At 44.7% G+C, this 26,623-nt stretch overlaps 4 protein-coding genes across 5 annotated transcripts; 3 read left to right on the forward strand and 1 right to left on the reverse strand.

Moving 5' to 3' along the window:
• Window positions 1-124: 124 nt before the first annotated feature.
• zgc:113363 (uncharacterized protein LOC791449 homolog) lies at window positions 125-4,025 on the reverse strand. 2 transcript variants are annotated; one of them, XM_044037574.1, is made up of 5 exons: window positions 3,994-4,025; window positions 1,799-1,929; window positions 1,541-1,681; window positions 1,284-1,457; window positions 125-680 (listed from the first exon to the last, which is right to left on the reverse strand). In XM_044037574.1, the coding sequence occupies exons 2-5, from the start codon at window positions 1,920-1,922 to the stop codon at window positions 394-396; spliced, it is 726 nt and encodes a 241-aa protein (XP_043893509.1). In that variant the 5' UTR covers window positions 1,923-1,929; window positions 3,994-4,025; the 3' UTR covers window positions 125-393. The 2 variants fall into 2 exon arrangements, with proteins under 2 accessions (XP_043893509.1, XP_043893510.1); XM_044037575.1 differs by lacking the exon at window positions 3,994-4,025 and having other exon boundaries at window positions 125-659; window positions 1,799-1,985.
• A 321-nt stretch (window positions 4,026-4,346) lies between these two features.
• cxxc1a (CXXC finger protein 1a) lies at window positions 4,347-9,225 on the forward strand. Its single transcript, XM_044037885.1, has 14 exons — window positions 4,347-4,430; window positions 5,413-5,567; window positions 5,667-5,767; window positions 5,848-5,996; window positions 6,066-6,221; window positions 6,406-6,600; window positions 6,678-6,779; window positions 6,863-7,080; window positions 7,165-7,372; window positions 7,597-7,707; window positions 7,791-7,840; window positions 8,570-8,666; window positions 8,763-8,915; window positions 9,010-9,225. The coding sequence occupies exons 1-14, from the start codon at window positions 4,428-4,430 to the stop codon at window positions 9,154-9,156; spliced, it is 1,845 nt and encodes a 614-aa protein (XP_043893820.1). The 5' UTR covers window positions 4,347-4,427; the 3' UTR covers window positions 9,157-9,225.
• Window positions 9,226-10,252: 1,027 nt separating this feature from the next.
• hdac6 (histone deacetylase 6) lies at window positions 10,253-21,691 on the forward strand. The gene is made up of 28 exons (XM_044037626.1): window positions 10,253-10,342; window positions 12,215-12,288; window positions 13,189-13,308; window positions 13,404-13,493; window positions 15,122-15,256; window positions 15,516-15,556; window positions 15,927-16,023; window positions 16,104-16,201; window positions 16,281-16,385; window positions 16,671-16,739; window positions 16,792-16,918; window positions 17,557-17,622; window positions 17,709-17,768; window positions 17,837-17,926; window positions 18,035-18,141; window positions 18,219-18,286; window positions 18,368-18,515; window positions 18,583-18,711; window positions 18,819-18,987; window positions 19,061-19,266; window positions 19,337-19,529; window positions 19,632-19,781; window positions 19,898-20,075; window positions 20,143-20,486; window positions 20,571-20,711; window positions 20,809-20,955; window positions 21,060-21,188; window positions 21,271-21,691. Exons 2-28 carry the CDS (start codon window positions 12,217-12,219, stop codon window positions 21,337-21,339), a joined length of 3,348 nt encoding a protein of 1,115 aa, XP_043893561.1. The 5' UTR covers window positions 10,253-10,342; window positions 12,215-12,216; the 3' UTR covers window positions 21,340-21,691.
• Window positions 21,692-21,827: 136 nt separating this feature from the next.
• On the forward strand, window positions 21,828-26,099 carry lhfpl4b (LHFPL tetraspan subfamily member 4b). Its single transcript, XM_044037886.1, has 7 exons — window positions 21,828-21,944; window positions 23,238-23,446; window positions 23,547-23,751; window positions 24,096-24,175; window positions 24,292-24,439; window positions 24,534-24,571; window positions 25,109-26,099. The coding sequence occupies exons 2-6, from the start codon at window positions 23,240-23,242 to the stop codon at window positions 24,560-24,562; spliced, it is 669 nt and encodes a 222-aa protein (XP_043893821.1). The 5' UTR covers window positions 21,828-21,944; window positions 23,238-23,239; the 3' UTR covers window positions 24,563-24,571; window positions 25,109-26,099.
• Window positions 26,100-26,623: the final 524 nt, after the last annotated feature.

The following is a 26,623-nucleotide window of genomic DNA, read 5'->3' on the forward strand; positions in this document are numbered from 1 at the left end:
AAGTGACCACACGAGGCAGCAGTAGACCAACAGCTCCTGTGTCCCTGTGAGCTCTCTGGTCTTTGGTGTGGGAGAGTGAGTGGTTTACAAACTTCAGTTTCCTGTTGTAAAAGTCTGTCCGGCAGTGAGATAAAGACTTGAACGTGTTTTAAAGGCATTGTAGACTTAAACTGACGCAGACTTTTAACCCTGAACTGTGTCTATGAGGCTAAATCCCAGCAAACATCAACAACTGTTAGCATGTTAGCAGCTGTTAGCTTACTTCAGCATATCTCAAGTTAAGCCCCGCCTATAACGCTGTTTACAGCAGCAGTTACACGATAATAATCTGATAAATTAACATCCACAGTGAGGCGATGATGTCATCCTGACGCTCCGCTCTGATTGGCCGCTTCATGAGGGGAAGCAGATGGAGCAACATTCCAGACAAATGTCCAGACAGTCGGACGATCCGCAGCAGTCCTGCAGTATCCCACAATCCAACACGGCCTGACACGCCTCCTCTGTACAAGCCGCCTCCACACAGCAGCTACAGCAGCCAACAGCAGCGTCACAGCAGCTGACCCCGCCCACTGCACACGCCAGACACTCCCCCACGGCCGAGCACATGGACAGCAGCTCACAGAAGAGACAGGCCAGGAGACAGTGGACACAACAGTCTGTGAGACAGAGATAACGGTCTGTGAGACAGAGATAACGGTCTGTGAGACAGAGACGCAACGGTCTGTGAGACAGAGACAATGGTCTGTGAGACAGAGACACAACGGTCTGTGAGACAGAGACACAACAGTCTGTGAGACAGAGACACAACAGTCTATGAAACAGAGACACAACAGTCTGTGAGACAGTTTAGTCTCAGTGATATTTATTTATTTATTTCTGTTTTTACACCTCGTAAACAAATTGATTTATTGATAAGTGACACTAGGTGGCGCTCTGTCTCCTCTGTCGTCACAGACCATAATAACTTGTGTGACTCTTTAAGATGACTCAGCATAAATTCACTATCACTCTTCGTCTACTGTGAACCTGCTTATTCTATAATGTCTGGGTCAAAGGTCAGGTCCCTGTCACGAAAACGCTGCGACAGTTTCTCTGACTACTGGTGGTGGGTGGAGTCATCTATGTCTCTGTGTCTGTCTGTCCAGCAGGGATAAGCTGAGCTGCACGTGCAGATAAACAGACGAGTCTGTCCCGCCACCACAGAGTAACATGTGACCACAGCTGCTGCAAAACATGACATGACATCACATGACCTCACAGACTGAACATGATTGGCTCACCATCTCCAGCAACTTCTTTGATGTGAGCAGCGTCGGTCTTTAAGGAGGCGGGGCCTTTAGAGGAGGAGAGACGCTTCTGATTGGTGCTCTGATGATGATGATGATGACAGGAGGACGACTGAAGAGGGGGCGGAGCACAAACGGGGGCGGTAGCCTCTGATGATGTGTCCACACCTGAGTGACACAGAGATGACATCAATCGATGACATCACACGTGTGGGGTATTTGAGGGCGGAGTCTGGGTGTCCTGCTCTCACCTGTGTGTTTGCGCTGTCCAGCAGCAGGGGGCTGCGGCAGCAGTGGAGCGATGTCATTGGTGGAGGAGGAGGAGCCTGTCACTGAGTCATCACTGAGGTCACCATCCTCTGACCTGTCAGAGAGAGGGGGTGGGGCCTCCTCTGCAGAAACAGGATGACAAGTTAACACATCGGTAACCATGGTGACCTGTGTGGACTGATGCAAGGTGAACGTGACCTCTGACCTCAGACACACCTCTAATGTCATGATGATCTCACCTGTCTTCTGATGTGGTAGCATCCCATTGGCCGTTGGCTGAGTCAAGATGCTCTCTGATTGGTTTGATTTCTTGTCGGCTCCACCCCCAGTGATGTCACCGCAGTGCGATGATGTTGTCTCCATTATGCTGCTGCAACAATATAACAACAGTGTTCAAACCTGGGGGGTATTCCATCAAGCAGGCTAAAGGCAAAGCCAAGCTTAAATGGCCAAGTCTGGCTAATATGAGTGAGAGTTTGGTTCCATCAAAGAGGCTGAGATTAGCCCCAACTCAGTAACCATGGAAACTATGACTCTGGCTAAGCCTCAACCATGGCCTAGCCATAATTGTGGCTCAGGTTTCCGTTCCATCAATCTGAGCCTCAACCCTGTTCCACTAAGGTGGCTAATGTGAATGCCAGCCAAGTAACCATGGTAACTTATGCTGCCGGGCAAACCTGGTCTGTAGCAGGCTAAAAGTGAAGCTTAGCACCATCTATGATCCAATAGACAGAAACAGAGACACACACAACTGTCATGGAATGATAAAATAATATGTAAAACATAAAATATATAACAAAATGTATTTAAGAAATTATTTAGACTAATAATTATTTATTATATATAAGTACATGAAATAACATTATCACCAAAATAAAATATAAGACACAAATAAGACACAAATAAATACAAAATTAAACTAATTAGCAAAAAATAAATATAATTATAATAATTATTATTATTATAATAAATATAATAAAAGGAAATTTAAAGAGATCATCATTCTTTTGATGTAACAAGGGTTAGGGCCTCCGATTGATAGGAGATAGATGATTGATTTGCTGTCACCTGCATTCACTTACTGTAATTGTGTCCTCGTCTCCATTGAATTGCTTGATTTGCTAAATGATTCTAGATAAATAATAACTGTTTTACAATCAATAGATCTGTCATATGATTATTTCCTATAGAATGATAACCAACATTGCATTTCTTCATGTAATAAACTACCATCAATTGTATGATAAATGTGATGAATATCACGTTCTAACATTACTACTAGGGCTGACAAATGATAAAATATGGAGAATTTACATAAATTGCAGTGAAACAATAATTTTATTTACATTTAATTATGTTCATATAAATGTTACTTATTAGGGCTGTCTTTTTGTTCTTCGGGGATTTGGTTGCATTAATAGGTCCACATAATTGATTAGTTAACAAAAACCATCAAGAAATCAATTGGTAGATTATTGTCTACATATATTTTGTCCCTTTGATGTAGGATTTATATAACATGATGATGCTGAAATACTTCATTTTCTTTGTCACTTACGCATTCAGCCTGTCGGCAATATTCTGCCACGCCACATCCCTGGCTTTATTGATTGCTGAGGTACTGCCCTTCTTTCAGATTATGTGGATGTAATCCTCATATACCTCCATGAGGAGAACATCTCTGCACACTCTTTTCCCTTGCTTTTTGGCATTTTTCACAGTTTCCGTGCTCGACTAGAATGGGCTTTTTATTTTGCCTGTGGGCGTGCACAAGTTGAGGTTTAACAGTTGAGGCTTGACTAAGCGTCAGGTGGAGCCAGCTGATTTCACTTGATGGAACGACTTGGAGCTAGATTGGGAGGTGGAGCTTAGTCAAGCTTCAAGCTTACACCTAAGTCTAGCAATTCTTTGCTACATTGATGGAATACCCCTGATGTGAATATGTCCTCTCTTTCAAATCTATGGAAGCCTAGCGGTGCCACAGATAGTTTGAGACAAAGGCCACTTTTCCACTACGCTCCACCACCTCACCTCCTCCACATCTCCACCTCCTCACCTTACATTTAATAACCATTTTTTAATTTTCAGATGTTTGATTCTCTTTGAATATGAAAAACAAAGCCTGACAACAGTTAAACAGTTAAAGAGCTTAACAGTTAAACAGCGTAACAGTTAAACAGTTAAACAGTTAGTTTAACAGTTTAACAGTTAAACAGTTACTGAAGGAACACATCAGCGAGTCGTTTCTTCACCTTCATCAAGAAAATAACTTTTCAAAAACAACTACAGCTCAACAACTAACAACAGGAATGGAGATTAAAATCTATATTGTAACGAGTATAAATGAATGTAAACATTGATGATAAAGTGATAAAAGCATTAACATTAATATGAATTATTTTACTTTAAAATGTCAGAGAAGAAAAGTTTGTACCTGGTTCTTTACTTTTCTTTCTTTCTTTCTTTCTTTCTTTCTTTCTTTCTTTCTTTCTTTCTTTCTTTCTTCTTTTCCGTCTTCTTCTCTTTGTGAAACTTCGTCTCTTTTCACATCAAACTCATCACAGTTTTGTCTCAGACGAGCGTGTGTGTATGTGTGCGCTACAGTGACGTCAGAGGGTCTGCAGGAGGCGTGTGTGTGTGTGTGTGATAGAGCGAGAGGGACAGACAGAGCGATAGAGCGTGTGTGCTGCTCTCTGCTGGACGTACTTTGATCTGCAGGTGGTTCAGAGCAACAGGGGGCGCTGCAGCTGCTGCTTTGCTTTTCCCGTTCAGAAGAAGAAGAAGAAGAAGAAGGAGGAGGAGGTGGAGGAGGAGGAGGAGAGGAGAGGAGACAAAGAGATGAAGATAAAATGACTGTGATTCTTCATCATGGTGAGTCTGATTAAACACTGGACCCAGACCTGGACTTGGACCTGGATCACAGCATGGCTCTACATCCGCGTCCAAGTCCGGGACTGGTCTCAGTTGTGCCGGCTCTTTATGCCAGTCCGCTACTAGAGGCGGATCAGTCTGATCCAGATTGTGTTTCAGAGATCTGCAGTTTATTATTTATAAACTTATTTATTATTATTTCTCCACGAGCAGAACAAGAACTGACTAAGTTCTCCGTATCTGATCCAGGTATCAGCTGGTTATTATCCAGATAACTCCAGGTTTAACGCTGGTTATTATCCAGATAACTCCAGGTTTAACGCTGATTATTATCCAGATAACTCCAGGTTTTAACGCTCCAGATAACTCCAGGTTTAACGTTGATTATTATCAGGTTTATGGTTATTATCCAGATAACTCCAGGTTTAGCGTGATTATTATCAGATAACTCCAGGTTTAAGCTGGTTATTATCCAAATAACTTCAGGTTTAACTTTGGTTATTATCCAGATAACTCCAGGTTTAACTCTGCTTATTATCCAGATAACTCCGGGTTTAACTCTGGTTATTATCCGAATAACTCTGGTTATTATCCAGATAACTCCAGGTTTAACTCTGGTTATTATCCATATAACTTCAGGTTTAACTCTGGTTATTATCCAGATAACCTCAGGTTTAACTCTGGTTATTATCCAGATAACTTCAGGTTTAACGCTGGTTATTATCTAGATAACCTCAGGTTTAACTCTGGTTATTATCCAGATAACTTTAGGTTTAACGCTGGTTATTATCCAGATAACCTCAGGTTTAACTCTGGTTATTATCCAGATAACTTTTAGGTTTAACTCTGGTTATTATCCAGATAACCTCAGGTTTAACTCTGGTTATTATCCAGATAACTTTTAGGTTTAACTCTGGTTGTTTAACCCAGTGTAACGAAACCATGGTAATGGATGATGAGATGATGATGTTTATTGTTTCAGTCTGAGGAGGTGACAGGAGCAGAGCGAGGTCCACAAGAGGAGGAGAGAGAGGGAGGAGAAGTTGAAGGTGAAACAGGAGGAGGGGTTGCCATGGGAACCCCCAAATCTCCTGTTTATTGTGTCTGCAGGAAACCAGACATCAACCGTTTCATGATGTAAACAAAGATTTTCTAAATATAAACATCTGTAAACAACAACAACAAACATCAACACTAACCTGTGTGTGTGTGTGCGTGTGTGTGTGTGTGTGTCAGTGGGTGTGACAGTTGTACTGAGTGGTTTCATGGAAGTTGTGTTGGAGTTTCAGAAAAAGCAGCTAACGCCATCAGAGTGTGGTACTGTCCATCCTGTAGAGGTCAGTGTAACACAAACGGTCATCTGTGTGTGTGTGTGTTAGCATTAGCTGTGTTAGCTGTGTCTTCTCTGTCTCTGCAGATAAAGACTCGTCTCTGGAGATAAAATTCCGTCCAAAGAAAAACAAGGAGAAGGTGGAGAAAGAGGCGGGGCCAGAGAGCGACGACAAACCTGATGGAGAAAGAAGCCCCACCCCTCAATCCAAGATGGACAAGAGGCATGTGTCACAGGTAACCAAGCAACTCCTCAGCGTCCAGGATATTCAGGGTCCAGGTCATGTGACTTACTTCCTGTTTCAGATCAAACGCTCGGCGAGGATGTGTGGCGAGTGCGACGCCTGCCTCAGGACAGAAGACTGCGCTCAGTGCGACTTCTGTAAAGACATGAAGAAGTTCGGAGGTCCCAACAAAATCCGACAGAAGTGTCGACTCCGTCAGTGCGAGGTCCGAGCACGGGTGAGTCAGAGGAGGGCGGGTCCAAGGGCTGGTTTTGTTTCATGAAAGATGGATAACACCCTGGACAGTAGAAGGGAGTCCGGTCCAGACTGTGGTCCAGACTTTGGTCTAGACTCCGGTCCGGACTCTGGTCCAGACTCCGGTCCTAATATTGTGACTATGACATCATCTCGTCTCTGAGCAGAAGATGCTTCGTGTCAAAGATGAAGAGATGGGGCGGAGTGGCAGCAGGGGGCGGGGCCCACTGAGGAGAGGGACGGGGCATCTTACGGAGGAGGACGACGACGATGACGAAGAAGAGGAGGAGGAGGAGGCGGGGTTTAGTGAGAGCGAGCTGGAGCTGTACGAGCAGTACAGAGCTGCTGGATACGTGGACCTGGTCAGTGTGTGTGTGTGTGTGTGTGTGTGAGAAGATAGTCACTTCTTGTGTGTGACATGTGTCTCTGTGTCTCTCAGGTGTGGCAGAGCGAGGACGAGGACACTCAGTCAGACTCTGTGAGGAAAAAGGCGGTGAAGGTGAAGCACGTGAAGCGTCGAGAGAAGAAGCCAGAGAAGAAGGTGAGAACATGATGATGTCACTGATGATGTCACTGCTGATGTCACTGAAGACACACTTCTGAAGACACACTCCTGTCCTGTAGAAGTCTGTGTCTGTCCCTAAAGAGGAGGTGAAGCCGCGGCGTCACAAAGTGAAGCAGCGTCACAAGGAGCGCGTGCGACACAGTGAGCGGGCTGGAGAGGGCGGAGTTAAAGAGGTGGGCGGGGCCACGAAGCAGTGCCTGGGTCCTGGATGCGTTGAACTGGCGAGGACAAACTCTAAATACTGTTCTGACGACTGTGGCATGAAACTCGCTGCCAAGTGAGTCTCACTGTCTTACTGTCCAACCGTCACTCCTGTAAATGTCTCTCGGTGTCTGACCGTATGTGTCTCTGTGTCCCTCAGTCGTATCTATGAGATCCTTCCTCAGAGGATCCAGCAGTGGCAGCAGAGTCCCTGTGTGGCTGAGGAAATGGGGCGGAGACAGCTGGAGCGAATCAGGAGGGAGCAGCAGGCGGCGAGGCTCCGCCTCACACAGATGGAGAAGCGTTTCCACGAGCTTGAAGGAATCATCGCTAACGCTAAACTGCAGCAGGTCCAACAGCACGAGGAGGTACGAGGACAGATGTTTTCATCATTCATTCACAGAAGCAGCAGGGGGCGCTAAAGTACTGTACGTTCATCCATTCATCTGTTCTCAGACGTCTTTGTTTTTGTCCACAAACCAAAATGATTTCTTTGTTTTTATGGAGCAAAGAAACCAGAACATATTCACATTTAAGAAGCTGAAAAGAAGCTGTCTGTCTGTCTGTCTCCTGTCTGTCTGTCTGTCTGCAGGTGGCTGAAGGTGATGGGGACGACACAGACCTTCAGATCTTCTGTGTGTCATGCAGTCACCCTGTCAACCCCAAGGTGGCGCTGAGACACATGGAAAGATGCTACGCTAAAGTCAGTGCTAAAGACACATCTGGATTTGTTTTTTGAATACATAAAAATGTACCTATATTCATATTTTCCTGTCTGTCCCACAGTATGAGAGTCAAACATCATTCGGGTCCATGTACCCAACACGTATTGAGGGGTAAGTTGACTGTCTGTCTTTCACGTACTTGTGTGTCTCTCACGTGTGTCCCTCTCATGTGTCGCTCACGTGTGTCTCTCTCTTATGTGTGTCTCTCACGTGTGTCCCTCACATGTCCCTCATGTGTGTCTCTCACGTGTGTCTCACATACTTGTGTCCCCCTCTCATGTGTCCCTCACGTGTCTCTCATGTGTTCCTCACATGTCTCTCTCTCTCATGTGTCCCTCACATGTGTCTCTCACGTGTGTCTCTTGCGTATGTCTCTCACATACTTGTGTGTCTCTCACGTGTGTTTCTCACGTGTCCCTCACGTGTCTCTTGCGTGTGTCTCACATACTTGAGTCCCCCTCTCATGTGTCTCTCTCATATGTGTCCCTCTCATGTGTCCCTCCGTGTCCCTCATGTGTGTCTCTCTCATGTGTCCCTCACGTGTCTCTCATGTGTTCCTCACATGTCTCTCTCTCTCATGTGTCCCTCACACATGTCTCTCATGTGTGTCTCTTGCGTATGTCTCTCACATACTTGTGTGTCTCTCATGTGTGTCCCTCATGTGTCTCTCACGTGTCTCTTGTGTGTCTCTCACGTACTTGTGTCTCTCACATGTGTCTCTCACATACTTGTGTGTCTCTCACGTGTGTCCCTCATGTGTCTCTCACGTACTTGTGTGTCTCTCACGTGTGTTCCTCTCATGTGTCTCTCTCTTATGTGTCTCTCATGTGTCCCCCTCAGAGCCACCCGGTTGTTCTGCGACGTCTACAACCCTCATAGTAAGACATACTGTAAACGGCTGCAGGTCTTATGTCCTGAACACTCCAGAGACCCAAAGGTTTGTCTCCGCCCACATGATGTGATGTCACGACATGTGTCCATCTGAAATGATGATGTGATGAAATGTGACATCCTTGTCGTCCACCGTGGTCAGGTCCCAGCAGACGAAGTGTGTGGTTGTCCTCTGGTGAAGGACGTGTTTGAGCCGACGGGAGACTTCTGCCGCGTCTCAAAGAGGAAGTGTAACAAACATTACTGTTGGGAGAAACTACGACGAGCCGAGGTTGACCTGGAGAGAGTCCGAGTGGTAACGACACGTCACCCATGCCGCCGCCACCATCACTGACCACATGGTGTCACTGTCTCTGTCCTCACATGGTGTCCCTGTCTCTGTCCTTCAGTGGTACAAACTGGACGAGCTGTTCGAGCAGGAGCGGAACCTGAGGACGGCCATGACCAACCGAGCCGGACTGTTAGCTCTGATGCTGCACCAGACCATCCAACATGACCCCATCACCACTGACCTGCGCACTGCCAAAGACCGCTAGACGGGTGGGGACAGAGGAACAGAGGGACAGGAGGAGACACAGACCATCCATGCAGAGAGACAGGAGGGGACATAGAAACACTAATATTCTGGGATTTTAAACCAACACAATGCATTATGGGAAACGGAGTCCTACAGCACATTATATATATCTTCAGAAACTATGTGTGTGTGTGTGAGAGTGTGTACATCATCAGCTGTTTTTTAAACAACAGTGTTAAACTACATTACCCACAATCCTCTCCAACGTGAGGCTGCATTGGTCAGACTGATGGCCAGTTTAATAGGAACACAACACTGCAGTTCTTTTTTAATTATTATTATTGTTGATTTCCCCGAGGGAACCTCCCAAAGGGATCAATAAAGTCGTCTGTCTGTCTGTTATCAGTGTTTTTACACTTTATATTGTCGTCATTGTTGTTGTTGTTCCTGATTCTAACTGTTTTAAAAATTTTTTTTTCTGTCTTGAAAGTGTCTTTTTTATACATATATATATTTATTTTGTTTCATTTCATAGAAACTAAATAAACAAGAGAAAAGGTCCACCGAGAAACATTTACGTTTGTGTTGATTCTCACCCAAAACATTCATATATTTAATAAATAAGTAACGTTTTAAACATGACAATAAGCAAAGACATGAAACAATAATGACCTGTATTTGAATATTTATATTCATATTCACACATTTCTCTGAAGAAGACAATGTTTTTATATACTATATATTTATATTTTTATGTCTGAGGGTGAATAACCGCAGTGAACTAACCATTATTGAACCATTTATCACATTATTTATTATCATATTACATCATTATCATTATTTCAGATGTAACATGTATGTGTAGAGAAGTTGTGGTTTGAATATTATAGTCACAGAGCAGAATGAATTTATGTGGGAAAATAATTAATAACAAGATATTGTTTAATCCGGTTTATTTTAAAAGTATTGTTGGGAGAAATAAAGTCCAAAAAACTACAGATCTTTCCAACATGTAAAGACAGCAGCACAAGTATGTGAACCTAGTTATTTAAGTTTCTACCTTGAGATCATATAGAGCTAGTAACAATACTCTGACGTCAGTAGGTGGTGACCGCCCGGTGACGTCATGTCGGCGCGACAGTTGTGTTTGCGCTGAGCAGCAAAAAGAGAAGAAAAAGGGAGGAAAATAAAAGAAACAAAAGGAGGTGAGTTTGTTCTTCACTGTTTATCTGCGGCACGTTAGCATGATAGCGGCTAACTGACCCAGGTCCTGGTCCTGGTTTGGGTCTCGGTTCAGGGCCTGGTTCTGGTATCGGCTCATGCTTTAATGTCTTTAATGTGATTCTGGTCTGAGAGGAAATAAGAAGAAAAGTCCAGTTTACGTTGAGACGCAGCGTCGGTGACGTTACCAACTACGCATTTCCCTCCAGATTGAATCAACTTTATTTAATGAGAACTTTAATAACAACGTTACAAAGAACAGGAAGAAGAAGATGGAGGATTTAAAGAACTTTCATCACAGAAGAGGCTGTGATGATGACGACGACGATGACGTCAGCAGCTTCACTGTCACCAGAATCACCAGATTAACCAGAATAACCAGCTCTGCTTCACACACAGTTAACACTTGTTTCATGTTCTGCTTTTTTATAGCAGGAACTGAATATATTCAAGTTATTGGCTCATAATAAAAATTGTTTGTTTTTTGTTGCCACAGAATCAGATTCTTATATAAATTCAAGGTAAGGGTCTTGATGTACCGAGGTGGCCATCTTGTGTTGAATGTCACAGTGACCTGCGCGATTATTTTCACAACATCATAAAATATTGATCAGTGTTTGTCAAACCTGAAAACGATGATATTCTCAAAAGTCTTGTGTGAAGCAAAGAAACCAGGAAATATTCACATTTAAGAAGCTGAAAAATCATCACACAAACTGGTTTGAAATATTTAAAGGTGACATTGATTGCTTTTATCACACATATATGTTAGTTATGGAGGTCTACTTACATATATTAACTTGTTTTCATGGTTAAAAACCTCCTAATCGCTGCAAATGAGGCAATCAAAATATCTCCTCACTGACACTCTCGTCAGCCACACCGTTTCAGACCAAAATCACACCCCCAGAACGTGGACTGTGTTGTGATTGGCCAGCCAACGAGACCTTTCCCACTGTCCTGTGATTGACCAGGTACCTGGCAGTGACGTAATAGATAGGCCAGCTCTCAGATACACAGCTCCCCCTCTGGCACGGTGGATTCTCTGCATCTCAGCAGCTACAACGAGAGTAGTTCTTCTTCTTCTGCGGTTGAATGTACGCAACAGGATGTGCCCGGACTAGTGCCCGCACTAGTCCGGCAACAGGATGTGCCCGGACTAGTGCCCGCACCAGGAGGCGCTACGGTGGTGAGAGGAGTGGTGAGGATTTCTGATGACAACATCAAATTACGGGAGTGCCGATCCACTTCGCAGAGTTCAGGAAAACAATACAACACTATTTTCTCAGCAGTGGCTGAACTGTTTGTTCTGAAACGTTAAGGTTTCATAAACGAGGTAATGACGCAGATACACAAACGCAGCGTCAATTGGAGCTTCCGGTCTATGTCGCCTTTAAAGAAAAGTAACACTCAGACCGGTGAATTGATTGTCAGATTGTCATTCATTTGGTAATTCGTTACTAATCGATGAATTGTGGTAACCCTAGAAGAAACCAACGAAGAAGAGGAAATGTCTGTGTAGGCCACCGTAGTTCCCTCACACACTTCAAGTCTCATAATTAGATGTCATTCATTTTGTTTGCAGTCACAGTTTAATCAGACTAAGATCGTAGTCTAACTAAGTGTATACAGTCCCTAAAAATCCAGCTAAAACTAGCTGGATTTTAGTCAGACTAACGTGTTTGCATGACATTACATAAGTTGAATTGTTGTCTTTGAACATGAATGTGAACACATGAAATTCATTCATTCCAAATAATCATTATTTTTAAAAAAACAAATAATATAAACGTCTAAAATGGACTAATGAGTCATCTGAAATAGTGATGAGTCACTTTTAAAATATGTGTTTTCAGAGATGCAGTCTGGACCAGATCGTCCAGGATCTGGACTGAAGTCTGTCAGGAGATCTCCGCGTCTGTCTCCTGAGGTTAGTAACACACATACACACATACGCGTTTACCAGGCTAACAGGGGACTGTCATTCTTTACTCACTAACAGGGGACTTCTGGTTTCTGGTCATTTTTAAACAAAAACAAAAGCATAGGAAACACACACACTCACACAGACAGTTTGACTCTGTCTCATTAATGTTCAGTCCTGATGGTTAAAGGATGAAACAGAAACTCTGTCTGTGGTGTTAATAAACAATAAAGTTAAAGGGGTAGTTCATGTTTTTGCTTTTTTTTTTTGAAAATCAGTGATTTTAAAATCACAGAGACACAGTCGTTGATTCACTGCTGCCTCCGTCACTAAGTTCAAATGTCTTATTTTGTCACTTCAGTGTTTGAAATCCTGAAGGTTCAGATTTACCTCAGTGACACAAAGTGACCACACGAGGCAGCAGTGGATCAACAACTCCTGTGTGCTGTGATGTTAAAATCACTGATTTTCTCTATGGACTTTGGTGTGGGAGAGTGAGTGGTTTATAAACTTCAGTTTCCTGTTGTCTAACAGTGAGATAAAGACATGAAGGACAGACTGTCAACTACATGTTTTCTGATTGTAAATGTAAATGATGTCAGAAAACATTGAAAAAAACAAAATCCACCTTTTAACTTGATTTTCTGTCAATGAATGACATTTGTGTCACATGACCAACATCAGCTGGTTGATCAATTAAAAACAACATGAAGCAGCTCCCTGAGGGACGCCATATTTAATTATTAAACATTTATGTGAGTGTGTGTGTGTGTGTGTGTGTGTGTGTGTGTGTGTGTGTGTGTGTGAGCAGCTGTCAATCATCCACCTGAGCTGGACTTTGGACATCTGTGTCCTCACCTGCTGTGTCTCAGTGTGAAGGACAGATGTGTTTCTCTTGTCTTTCAGAGCAGCGCTGGTCTAGGAAAGGAGTTGAGGAAAGGAGGCAGCAGCCTGCAGGAGGTGAAGAGGAAAGGAAGGATGGAGAGGAGCCGAGAGGAGGAGCTGAACAACAGTCTGAAGAAACTGGTAAACAAACAAACAAACAAACAACATCTGTGTGTGTGTGTGTGTGTGTGTGTGTGATTATTTAATTCAGTAAATATGTGTGTGTGTGTGTGTAGGACCTGTCCTGCAGATCAGCTGTTGATGGGACAGGCCTTGTCTTCTCTGACATCTTCACTCATCACAAGAACCTATGGGCCCAGGTACACACACACACACACACACGCACACACACACACACACACACACACACACACACACACACACACACACACACACACACACACACACACACACACACCAACAGTGCAACAGTGCAACAGTGCTGAACATTTGTGTAACGTTTGAATGGATTTAGAATCATGGTTTTTACAAACACAGGTGTGTGCTCTCTGAGTGATCTGGGGGGTATTCCATCAACGTAGCTAAGAATTGCTAGACTTAGGTGTAAGCTTGAAGCTTGACTAAGCTCCACTTCCCAATCTAGCTCCAAGTCATTCCATCAAGTGAAATCAGCTGGCTCCACCTGACGCTTAGTCAAGCCTCACCTGTTAAGCCTCAACTTGTGCACGCCCACAGGGAAAATAAAAAGCCCATTCTAGTCGAGCACGAAAAATGCCGAAAAGCAAGGGAAAAGAGCGTGCAGAGATGCTCTCCACAGCGGAGCAAACCCTCCTCATGGAGGTATATGAGGATTACAGCCACATAATCTGAAAGAAGGGCAATACCATGGCAATCAATAAAGCCAGGGATGTGGCGTGGCAGAATATTGCAGACAGGCTGAATGCGTAAGTGACAAAGAAAATCAAGTATTTCAGCATCATCATGTTATATAAATCCTCCTTCAAAGGGACAAAATATATGTAGACAATAATCTACCAATTGATTCCTTGATGGTTTTTGTTTTAAACTAATCAATTATGTGGATCTATTAATGCAACCAAATCCCTAAAATAAAAAGGAAAATTCCCAAAGAACAAAAAGACAGCCCTAATAAGTAACATTCATATGAACATAATTAAAATAACATTATTGTTTCACTGCAATTTATGTGAAATGCTCCATATTTTATCATTTGTCAGCCCTAGTAGTAATGTTAGAACGTGATATTCATCACATTTATCAACTGCTTGTTATGCAAATCAATGGGATAGTTTTCATTTATTTCCTGCATGGCCAATTGTATAGAATTGATATCATTTTCATTTAAGCCTGTCATTTTTACATGCTGTATTTGTGCTACTTCTGTATTTTGTCCCAGATGCTATATGTTGAATTGTTGTATTTTCATCTTATTTTATGTAAAGCACTTTGAATCACCTTGTGCTAAAATGTGCTATATAAAGTTGCCTTGCCTACATTTTTGATAATAATAGGCTACATTTAATCAACGTATTTTACATGACTCATCACATTTATCATACAATTGATGGTAGATTATTACATGAAGAAATGCAACATTGGTTATCATTCTATAGGAAATAATCATATGACAGATCTATTGATTGTAAAAAAAAGAAGTTATTATTTATCTAGAATCATTTTAGCAAATCAAGCAATTCAATGGAGGATATGAGGAGAACATCTCTGCACGCTCTTTTCTCTTGCTTTTCGGCATTTTTGACAGTTTTCGCGCTCGACTAGAATGGGCTTTTTATTTTCGCTGTGGGCGTGCACAAGTTAAGGATTAACAGGTGAGGCTTGACTAAGCGTCAGGTGAAGCCAGCTGATTTCACTTGATGGAACGACTTGGAGCTAGATTGGGAAGTGGAGCTTAGTCAAGCTTCAAGCTTGACTAAGTCTGGCAATTCTTAGCTACGTTGATGGAATACCCCCATGGTGTGTGTTTGATGTCGTTGTTGTTGTTGTTGTTGTTGATGTTGACAGTCATGTGGAGAGTCCAGACAGAGTGACGTCCATCATGAAGGAGCTGCAGACTCAGGAGCTTCTGTCTCTCTGTGTCACAGTGAAGGTGAGCAAAGGACAAACATCTGTGATTAACTGTGACTGAGAAAAAAAAAAAAAGAATTATTTGCCTGATTTTATCTGTGTTACTTCATGTCACGGAGTGGGACTGAAGTATTGTGCATGCACGTGCACTGATGTGGTTTGGAACACACAACCTCCTGATCTGGAATCAGACGCTCTCTGTTGCACATACAGACCGACAGAGGCTTGTTGTGTGAATGGGGAGAAGTCTACCATCTCTGATTGTTATTATTATGTTTTAGCCCAGAGAAGCAACAGAAGAAGAGCTGCTCCTCGTCCACACGTGAGTCCACCACTGTCTTCTAACCATCACCCACTGTCCATTACTGTCTTCTAACCATCACCCACTGTCCACTACTGTCTTCTAACCATCACCCACTGTCCACTACTGCTGTCTTCTAACCATCACCCACTGTCCACTACTGTCTTTTAACCATCACCCACTGTCCACTACTGTCTTTGAACATCACCCACTGTCCACTACTGTCTTCTAACCATCACCCACTGTCCACTACTGTCTTCTAACCATCACCCCGTCCACTACTGTCTTTGAACATCACCCACTGTCCACTACTGTCTTCTAACCATCACCCACTGTCCACTACTGTCTTCTAACCATCTCCCACTGTCCACTACCGTTCTCTGTCTTTTAGGAAACAGTATGTGGACGTGATGAGGTCGACTCAGACGATGTCAGAGAGTGAACTACACACACTGTCTGACAAATATGACTCTGTGTATCTGCATCCTGTAAGAACAAACACACACACACACACACACACACACAGTAATGACAGTAAAGACCAACGTGTGTGTGTGTGTGTGTGTAGGAGTCCTTCCAGGTGTGTGTGTTGGCTGTAGGTTCAGTCCTCCAGCTGGTCGATCAGGTGATGACCTCTGAACTCAGAAATGGATTTGCTGTCATCAGGTAACATCGTGTGGGGGTGTGGGTGCGGGTGTGTGTGACTCGCGTGTGTGTGACTCGCGTGTGTGTGTCTGTGTCTCAGACCTCCAGGTCACCACGCTCAGACCAGCGAGGCAAACGGCTACTGCATCTTCAACAACGTGGCGATTGCTGCGCGATATGCTCAGAACACACACTCTGTTAAAAGGTAGGTGTGTGTGTGTAGGGGTGGAGCTGTGGGGCTATCACAAGTGTGGATTCATGGTCTGGATGTTGTCAAAATGCCTCAAATACTAATAACAGATATCATTTTGAAGGACTTGCTCAGTAATTTATTTCTGAAGAATTTATTTTTGTGGATTAAAGAGTAGAGTTCAGAAGCTTAACCAGGTGTATTTGACCTTTGACCTGGTTAAACCTGTGTTTGCTCTTCTGCTTCATGTCCAAAACTAACTATCTATGACGTGTGTGTGTGTGTGTGTGTGTGTGTCAGAGTGTTGATAGTGGACTGGGACGTCCATCATGGTCAGGGGATCCAGTACGAGTTCCAGGACGACCCCAGGTAAAGTGTCTGTCTATTCTTGGTTTCACAAACGTCTCACTGTCCTCCCCAGTGTCCTGTACTTCAGTGTCCACAGGTACGAGCAGGCGTCCTTCTGGCCTCACCTGCTGGAGTCTGCTGGTGGGTTTGTGGGCAGTGGACAAGGCGAGGGGCGGACCATGAACGTGGCCTGGGACAAGGTGAGACTGTGTGTCCACAGAATTCACCTGAAAAACACGTTTACAAAAGACGTGTGTAATAAAATCTACGTCACATGATCACGTGTTTATCTCAGTTTGAGACTTTCCTAACAGGAAACTGACGTTTGTAAACCGCTCTCTCTCCCACACCAAACCCCACAGAGAAAATCAGTGATTTTAACGTCACACACACAGGAGTTGTTGATCCTCTGCTGCCTCCATCACTAAGTTCAAATGTCTTATTTTGTAAAATTCGGCTTTTATAATTCTTTGTTCAGATTAACCTCAGTGACACAAAGTGACCACACGAGGCAGCAGTAGACCAGCAGCCCCTGTGTCCCCGCAAGCTAAAATCACTGGTTTTCTCTATGGGGTTTGGTGTGGGAGAGTGAGTGGTTTACAAACTTCAGTTTCCTGTTGGAAAAGTCTGACTAACAGTGAGATAAAGACTTGAACATGTGACGTGGAGATCGTAGACTTAAACGATTTTATGAGAATCTTTTACGAGGCTAAAATATGTTCTCCAGACACTGGTTCTCAGCAGCAGGGGGCGCTCACAGCACAGTGGGCTCTGACTATGCGTTTGTGCCTCATTCACACTCCGAATAATCTGAATGTAAAGTTTTGTTGTCATTCAGACGCAGATGAAAGATGCTGATTACATCACTGCTTTTCAACAACTGCTTTTGCCTGTAGCCTACGAGGTAACACGCACACACACACACACACACACACAGAGGAGGAAATGTGTTCATCCAATATGACTTACTGTACTGTGTGTGTGTGTCAGTTTCAGCCTCAGCTGGTTCTGGTCTCTGCTGGATTTGATGCTATTGTTGGAGACGAGAAGGTAAAACCTCAGACCTCATGTCAGTGATGACTGTGTTTCTATGACGACCTCTCACTGTGTGTGTGCAGGGGCAGATGTGTGTGACTCCTCAGTGTTTCCATGTTCTCACTCACATGTTGATGAGTTTGGCTGAAGGCCGACTTGTTCTCGCTCTCGAGGTAAAACCACACACACACGTATGTAAATTGTTGTGGTGGTGAAAGGTCAGAGGTCATTATGACATGATCATGACCTGTTACTGTGTGTGTGTGTGTGTGTGTGTGCAGGGAGGTTATAACCTGCAGTCCACAGCAGAGGGCGCTGCAGCCTGTGTCAGTGCTCTGCTGGGAGGAGCCTGTCCTCCTCTGACTCCGCCCACGGCTCCATCTTTCAGGTAACACCTGTGTACAGTAGGTTCTCCTCAGTTAGTGTGAGACATGTCGTAACTTCCTGTCTGTGTCTCTTTGTCAGTGCACTGAAGTCCATCAGTGAGAGTGTCTCTGCTCTGTGTCCACACTGGACATGTCTGCAGCTGCTAGGTAACACACACACACACACACACACCAGAGGACATGCCTCCGTCTCTGTTTGCGTCATGTCTCTTCCTGTTTCCTGTGCAGAAGGCGTCCCATTGGCTGATATGGCCGTCATCAGAGCAACAACCAATGACGAGCGCTTTCAGCACAGTGGGGCCGCCTCCTCTGTTGCCACGACGACAGGACTGGTTTACGACGAGCGTATGATGGAGCACCTGAACATGTGGGACAGGTGAGTGGGTCTCCTGTCACGTGACAGTGCTTACATGACGTAGCATTAATGCGCAACGTGTGGTCAGACATCATCCAGAGCAGCCGCAGAGAATCGCCCACATCTACGCCAGACACCAGGCGCTCGGACTGGTCCACCGCTGCACACGTATCCCAGCACGCCTCGCGACGAAGGAGGAGCTCACCATGTGTCACAGGTATGTGCACACTATGACCGGCAGGACCGTCACTATGACGACTGTGGCTAGATTACCACGACTACCTCGATTACCAAGATTACCATGACTGCCTGTGTGTTCCTCAGTGAGCGTCTGGTCCAGCTGATCAGCTCCTCTTCACTGATGAAGAACAGAGATCTTCACAGACTCAGTGAAGAGTTTAACTCTATCTTCATCAACAACCAGAGCTTCAGTTGTGCTCAGCTCGCTGTCGGAGGCTGCTTTGCCGCCGTGGATGCCATCATGAGCGGAGAGGTGAGAGGTGAACACAGGTTAACGCAGGGTGAGTGGGTGGGGTCTAACAGTCTCTGTTTATGTGTTTGGTCAGGTGAGTAACGGCGTGGCGATTGTCCGGCCCCCCGGTCATCACGCAGAGACAGACTCCGCCTGTGGATTCTGCTTCTTCAACACAGCAGCCCTCGCTGCTCGCCACGCCCAGAAAATCTCCCATCCTGCACCTCTCCGAGTCCTCATCCTCGACTGGGACGTTCACCACGGCAACGGGACACAGCACATGTTTGAGGACGATGACAGGTGAGGAGGAGGAGGAGGAGGAGGAGGAGTGTGAGGTGAAGATGGACTCTGACTTTCCCTCTCTTTCCAGTGTCCTGTACATCTCCCTCCATCGCTATGACAACGGGACGTTCTTCCCGTCCTCTGAAGACGCCGCCCCCAACCAGGTGGGTGTGGGAAAAGGTTTGGGCTTCAACGTGAATGTGGCGTGGAGCGGAGGACGGATGAGCGACTCTGATTACCTCGCTGCTTTTCATCATGTGGTCATGCCGATTGCCACCGAGGTAACACACACACACACACACACACACACACACACACACACACACACACAGACACACACAGGAGTGACACAGCTCTCTGATTGGTCGCTCCTCTCTTGGCAGTTTAACCCCGCCCTTGTTCTGGTGTCAGCCGGCTTTGATGCGGCTCGTGGTGATCCTCTGGGTGGATATCATGTGACCCCTGAGGGATACGCCCACCTCACACACCTCCTGATGTCATTGGCTGGGGGACGTGTCCTGCTCATCCTGGAGGTGATGATGATGATATAACATCACTTCCTGCAAATGTCTGTGTCATTGAGCATGTCCATGAGCGACGATGTCATAGGTGATAGCACCATGTTCACTTCCTGTCTCCGCCTCCTCAGGGAGGTTACAACTTGACCTCCATCTCTGACTCCATGGCGATGTGTACCAGCGTGTTGCTAGGAGACACGCCCCCAGCCCTGGTTATGCCCCTCCCCCCTCCTCATCACAGCGCCGTGGCAGTGATCAACGAAGTCATCCGACACCACGCCCCCTACTGGAGGTCACTGAGGATCAACAGTAAGTAAACAAGGAGATGTGTTTACATCAGCTTTGTTTGTTTGTTTATTTTCATATTTGTTTTCAGTCCCAGCATCTGTGCGGGTGTCTCTGCCCACCCCAAAGCATCATGGGAGACGTAGTTCTAAAGGAAAAAGCAGGAAATCTGAGCAGAGTAAAGAAGACAAGTGTCCAGCATCCCCACGAGGACGAGGGGACATGGAGGAAGTGGACACGCTGGACCAACTAGCTCAGGGATTGGCGAGTTTGGACATCAGTCTGTCCTCAGCCAATCACAGTCCTGCTACGTCCACTCCAGTAGGTGGGGCCAGAGCGAAGGTCCACCAGATACAGGAGGAGATCATCTGTGAAGGTGAACAGAAGGCGGAGTCTAGTGAGGGCAAATGTGATCAGAGCCAATCAGAGAGTCAGGTGGGTGCAGTTGCCATGGTTACAGCAGCATCACTTCCTCTCCCTCTGTTAAAGCGGTGATGTCACACTGTGACGTTTGTTTAGACGCAGATGGTCGCTGCGACACCAGACTCAGTCACCTTTGGAGACGAGGCTACTGGTGGAATGGGGGCGGAGCTAGAGGTAGAGGGAGCATGCGGTTGGTCAAAACCTCAGATGTCTCTGGAGTTGGCTTGTGGAGGACAGGTGGGCGGAGTCAGTGATCTGATGTTTGATACTGAGGCAACGTCGGATTGGATCATGAACCACATGGCTCTGTCTTTCTGTCTGTCTCTGTCCTCAGTCTCCTCTGTACGTGGTCGACCCCCTCCCCTGGTGTCCTCACCTGGATGCAGTTAAGCCCCTCCCACCCTCAGGTATAAACATCCTCCTGCCGTGTCAGGACTGTGACTCTGTGGCTGAGAACTGGATCTGTCTCACCTGCTACCAGGTATCTCCTGTCTCACTGCCTCACCTGTGTCCCTGTCTACAGAGCATCTAACCCCGCCCTGCACTCGTCTCACACTGTGTGTTTGTGTGTGTGTGTGCGTGCAGGTGTTCTGTGGCCGCTACGTTAATGAGCACATGCTAACTCATGGTTGTGTGAGTGAACACCCTGTGGTGCTGAGCTTCTCTGACCTGTCTGCGTGGTGTTACCAGTGTGAGTCGTACGTCCACCACCAGGTAAGCCTCTGAGACACGCCCACTCTCTCATCTCCACGTGTGTGAGTCACTGTGATGAAAGTTTAAATCCTCTTTTGTTCAGATTCTGTTTGAAGCTAAAAACTCTGCTCACCTCGCAAAGTTTGGAGAGGAGGTTCCTCCGTGGAGCTGAGAGGAGGCTGAGCAATGAGAGGAGGAGGAGGGTCCTGTGAAGGATGAAGAACGTTTGACGCCGGTTGCCATGGAAACCAGTGTCATTGGTGCTCAATGGGAAAAGTGTCCCACACCTGCCAAAAGACCATGTTTTTATCAGTTTTAGCTGCAGACTGGTGCTGATCTTCATCATCGTCATCTTCATCATCACCAGCAGCCTCTGGACACAAAGCAGCCGTCTGATTGGACAGCAGAAGAAGAGTGGTGCTGATGTCATAGAGAGAAGGCCCCGCCCACAATAACTGAAGACGTTGATGTTTGTAATGTTCCTTTAACTAAGGGGGGCGGGGCAATAAAACCAAACAAAAACACTTTATTTTATTATTGTGATTATTGATCAAGATCAGTGTTGACATGTTTACTGACTCTGTAAACAAACACTATCAGCTGAGCTCAGGCTGATCTGTCTCAACATGGCGGCAACAGCACTGCGACACTGTCTGTGTGTGTGTGTGTGTGTGTGTGAGGGAGGGGGCGGGGTCTCCATCCTGTCCTCCATCTGCATCCCCACATCCTGAGACACACGAGGACATTCGGAGACGCTTCTTCCTCCCGCAGCTGCAGGTTTGTCCTTGTTTTGTTTTTTTTGTCTCTTTGAAGAACGAGTGATGACGTCATCGTCGCTACCGCGTTTATAGTGTTTTCCGTCGGACGCTGATTGGCTGTCACGTGATCACTGCAGCGGTTCGTTTTCTTACCGCGATGATTTATCTGATCAATAACCATTTATTGATGGTGAATGAGTCCGAGTCCTGATTGAATGAATGAATGAGTCTGAGTCCTGATTTATTGAATGAATGAGTGAGTCTGAGTCCTGATTGAATGAATGAGTGAAAACGTGAGTCTGAGTCCTGATTGAATGAGTGAATGAGTATGTGTCCTGATTGATTTGAATGAGTGAGTGAGTCTGAGTCCTGAGTGAATAAATGAGTGAAAAAGTGAGTTTGAGTCCTGATTGAATGAATGAGTGAGTGAGTCTGTCCTGATTGAATGAGTGAGTCTGAGTCCTGATTGAATGAATGAGTGAAAAGTGAGTCTGAGTCCTGACTGAATGAATGAGTGAGTCTGTCCTGATTCAATGAATGAGTGAGTCTGAGTCCTGATTGAATGAATGAGTGAAAAGTGAGTCTGAATCCTGATTGAATGAATGAGTGAGTGAGTGAGTCTGTGTCCTGATTGAATGAATGAGTGAGAGACTCTGAGTCCTAATTGAATAAATGAATGAGTGAGTCCGTCCTGATTGAATGAATGAGTGAAAAGTGAGTCTGAGTCCTGATTGAATGAATGAGTAAGTGTGTCTGTGTCCTGATTGAATGAATGAGTGAGAGACTCTGAGTCCTAATTGAATGAATGAGTGAGTGAGTCTGTGTCCTGATTGAATGAATGAGTCAATGAGTCTGTGTCCTGATTGAATGAATGAGTGAGTCTGAGTCTGAGTCTGATTGATTGAATGAATGAGTGAGTCTGAGTCCTGATTGATTGATTGAATGAGTGAGTGAAAAAGTGAGTCTGAGTCCTGATTGAATGAATGAATGAGTGAGTGAGTCTGTGTTCTGATTGAATGAATGAATGAGTGAGTGAGTGAGTGAGTCTGTGTCCTGATTGAATGAGTGAGTGAGTGAGTCTGTGTCCTGATTGAATGAATGAGTCTGTGCCCTGATTGAATTAATGAATGAGTGAGCGAGTGATTGATCCTCAGGTCACAGTCACACTGTAATCAGACAATAATGTTGTCTGATTGTCTGCTGTCAATCAAACCCTGATGTCAGTCATTCAAAAAACTTTATTGACATGAAAAAACATGCTCTCTCTCTCTCTCTCTCTCTCTCTCTCTCTCTCTCTCTCTCTGTGTGTCAGTCATGTCGATGTCGCCCGCCCTCAGTGACCTGTCTCACCTCTATCAGACGGAGTTTGTCCGCAGCGCCCGGGCCGTCGGTGTCCTCTGGGCCGTGTGCACACTCTGCCTCGCCATCATCCAGGTGGTGGTTCTGGTGCAGCCGTCCTGGGTCGGCACCACGGACCCCAGGCACCAGGGGGCGCACAGTGGCACCATGGGACTGTTTGAGGTGAGACACATGACACGTACTGGACATTTATGAGTTTCCTCACTGTAACCTCCACCCGTCTCTGTCTGTCCTTGTGTGTGTGTGTGTGTGTGTGTCTCAGGTGTGTGTAGAGTCAGACTGGCCGGTCCCAGACTGTCGTGGTGGTCTGTCCAGTCTATCTCCTCTCCCGTCCTTCCAGTCAGTAGCCGTGTTGGTGGGCGTGTCCCTGTGGACAGTGTGGACCAGTGTCCTCTGTCTCTGTCTCTTCAGGTTCTGCAGCGCTGCCACTGTGTACAAGATCTGTGGCTGGCTGCAGCTGACCGCAGGTCAGTCTCTGCTGCTACTGGATCATAGTTTCAGAACTAACTAACACCACACCAAAGCCCAGAGAGAAAATCACTGATTTTAATCACACACACAGGAGTTGTTGATCCTCTGCTGCCTCCATCACTAAGTTCAAATGTCTTATTTTGTCACTTCAGTGTTTGAAATCCAACTTCCAGATTGACCTCAGTGAAACAAATTGCTCCTGTGTCCCCGCAGCTAAAATCACTGATTTTGGTGTGGGAGAGTGAGTAGTTTATGACCTTGTCGTCTCTCTGTCTGTCTCTCTGTCTCTATGTCTGTCTCTCTGTCTCTCTCTGTCTCTCTCTGTCCTCTCTGTCCTCAGGCTTCTGTCTGGCGTTGGCGTGTCTTCTGTTTCCAGACTCGTGGGACGGTCCAGAGATGAGGTCCCTGTGTGGAGATTCAGTGAGTCTTTCAAAGTTTTACACAAAATCAATATCAAGGATTCACGATCAATATTTGTCATCAGCAGTGGATCATACTGATCACACTGATCATGTGTATTGATCTCTGGTCCTCAGGTGAGCAGCTTCTCTCCAGGTTCCTGCTCCGTCCACTGGGCATTCATCCTCGCCATCCTGGGCGTGCTGGACGCCGCCATCTTAGCCACGTTAGCGTTTGTTCTCGCTAACAGGCAGGATGCGCTGCTGCCACCGGACACCAAGGAAGGTGAGGGGGAGTGACCTGTGCTGTTAGGGGCGGGACCCCTTTTATCAACGACAGCTGTATCATGACCAGCTGTTTTTTTGTTGTGTTTTTGCAGTGACCACTGGTCTGCTGATGTCAGTGTGATGTCTCCAGGTCTGTCTCCTCTTCCTCCTCTTCTTTCTCTTCTTTGTCTTCTTCCTCTTTTTTGTCTTCTTCTGTCTCTTTAACATGTCTTTTCTTTCGTCTTTAACATGTCTTTTCTTTCGTCTTCTGTCTCTTTAACATGTCTTTTCATTCATCTTTAACATGCCTTTTCTCTTGTCTTCTTCTGTCTCTTTAACATGTCTTTTCTCTTGTCTTCTTCTCTCTCTTTAACATGTCTTTTCTTTCGTCTTCTGTCTCTTTAACATGTCTTTTCATTCATCTTTAACATGCCTTTTCTCTTGTCTTCTTCTGTCTCTTTAACATGTCTTTTCTCTTGTCTTCTTCTCTCTCTTTAACAAGTCTCTCTTAACATGTCTTTTCATTCATTTAACATCTTTAACATGTCTTTTCTCTTGTCTTCTTCTCTCTCTTTAACATGTCTTTTTTTTCGTCTTTAACATGTCTTTTCTTTTGTCTTCTTCTGTCTCTTTAACATGTCTTTTCTTTTGTCTTCTTCTGTCTCTTTAACATGTCTTTTCTTCACAGGTCTTCACTCCTGGTTGTCCTCGTTATTTTCTTCATCTTCGTCATCGTCATTGCGATGAAGATAGAATGCAGTGTTTCCTGCTCCTGTCATCTTCATCTGGTTACCATAGTAACCACCTTAATGTTGTCATGGAGAGGAAAGAGAGGGGGAGGAGTCGAGTTCCAGTGTTGCCCCAATGTCAGGACTCTTGTTAACATAGTGGTGAGGTGGTGAACATGTGACTGACTTTTGTCTGTAGTCAATTTGTAACACCTGTGTGATGTTAGCAGGCTAATGTTAGCTGTTGTTCAGTGGCTTCGCCCACAGTCAGAGCTGCTGCTGTTAAAGGAACAGTCTGACATTTTTGTCTTTTTATGATGGATCACCTCCTCCTCGGTTTAGCTTATCTTAGCTTAGTCCAAGTGTGAAACAGGGGAAACAGTTAGCATTTAACAAAATGTACTGGTCGTGTAGCATAAGTTAGCAGATAAACTAAACAGAGTGTTAGCATTAGCTTTATCATTACTGTGTCTGATTAACATGCTGTTTGATAGCTACATCTAGTTAGCTTCATGGCTAATTAGCTTAATTAGCTTTGTGACCTGTGAACTAATGTTTACGACGTGGCAGATATTTGGTGCTCAATGATAGAGTCATGAGAACACTGTTGCCTGGCAACATGGTAGTCATGTGAGGAGTGTAGAGATGTTAGCATCTGCTAAATAAACTGAACTGTGAGTACGACAGCAGGGGGCGCTCACATGGACTCATCATATGTTAGCATGCTCACAGTCTGTGGCTACACTTCATTAGCATGCTGTAGAGTTAGCTCTGGAGTGCTGTTAGCATTAGCTTAGCTTTAGGTTGAGGTTTGACTACTGTTGATGTGCTAATGGAATTTGCTGGTCTAGCCACGGAGAATGACAACTGACCTGACCTTTGACCCTTTAGAGTCCTCCCGGTTACTTGTTGTTTTATTGATGTTAATTGTGAATAAAAACAAGACACTTTTTTTTAGTGGTGTTGTCATGGTGACTCATTTTATCAGAGCTTCATTTAGTTTGTGTGATAACTGACTGTATGTGTACAGTGTGTGTGTGTATGTGTAGGGTTTATGGATAAATAGAGTATGTATATATACACATATATAGAGTATGTATATATACACATAAATAGAGTATGTATATATACACATATATAGAGTGTGTATATATACACATAAATAGAGTATGTATATATACATATATAGAGTATGTATATATACATATATAGAGTATGTATATATACACATAAATAGAGTATGTATATATACACATAAATAGAGTATGTATATATACACATATATAGAGTGTGTATATATACACATAAATAGAGTATGTATATATACATATATAGAGTATGTATATATACACATAAATAGAGTATGTATATATACACATATATAGAGTATGTATATATACATATATAGAGTATGTATATATACATATATAGAGTATGTATATATACACATAAATAGAGTATGTATATATACACAT

This window comes from Solea senegalensis, linkage group LG11 (genome assembly GCF_019176455.1).
Source record: "Solea senegalensis isolate Sse05_10M linkage group LG11, IFAPA_SoseM_1, whole genome shotgun sequence".
Classification (NCBI taxonomy): Eukaryota; Metazoa; Chordata; class Actinopteri; order Pleuronectiformes; family Soleidae; genus Solea; species Solea senegalensis.

Bases quoted from the DNA above. Each gene is read 5' to 3' on its own strand.
- zgc:113363 (XM_044037574.1), bottom strand. From the start codon at position 1,922: ATGGAGACAACATCATCGCACTGCGGTGACATCACTGGGGGTGGAGCC. The intron at 1,682-1,798 runs GTGAGATCATCA...CTGTTTCTGCAG, and splicing joins GCTACCACATCAGAAGACAG to AGGAGGCCCCACCCCCTCTC. The intron at 681-1,283 runs GTGAGCCAATCA...TCTGTCTCACAG, and splicing joins CAAAGAAGTTGCTGGAGATG to ACCGTTATCTCTGTCTCACA.
- cxxc1a (XM_044037885.1), top strand. The intron at 7,081-7,164 runs GTGAGTCTCACT...TGTGTCCCTCAG, and splicing joins GGCATGAAACTCGCTGCCAA to TCGTATCTATGAGATCCTTC. The intron at 7,373-7,596 runs GTACGAGGACAG...GTCTGTCTGCAG, and splicing joins AGGTCCAACAGCACGAGGAG to GTGGCTGAAGGTGATGGGGA.
- hdac6 (XM_044037626.1), top strand. From the start codon at position 12,217: ATGCAGTCTGGACCAGATCGTCCAGGATCTGGACTGAAGTCTGTCAGG. The intron at 19,782-19,897 runs GTGATGATGATG...CCGCCTCCTCAG, and splicing joins GTGTCCTGCTCATCCTGGAG to GGAGGTTACAACTTGACCTC. The intron at 20,712-20,808 runs GTGGGCGGAGTC...CTCTGTCCTCAG, and splicing joins AGTTGGCTTGTGGAGGACAG to TCTCCTCTGTACGTGGTCGA.
- lhfpl4b (XM_044037886.1), top strand. From the start codon at position 23,240: ATGTCGATGTCGCCCGCCCTCAGTGACCTGTCTCACCTCTATCAGACG. The intron at 23,752-24,095 runs GTCAGTCTCTGC...CTCTGTCCTCAG, and splicing joins CTGGCTGCAGCTGACCGCAG to GCTTCTGTCTGGCGTTGGCG. The intron at 24,440-24,533 runs GTGAGGGGGAGT...GTGTTTTTGCAG, and splicing joins GCCACCGGACACCAAGGAAG to TGACCACTGGTCTGCTGATG.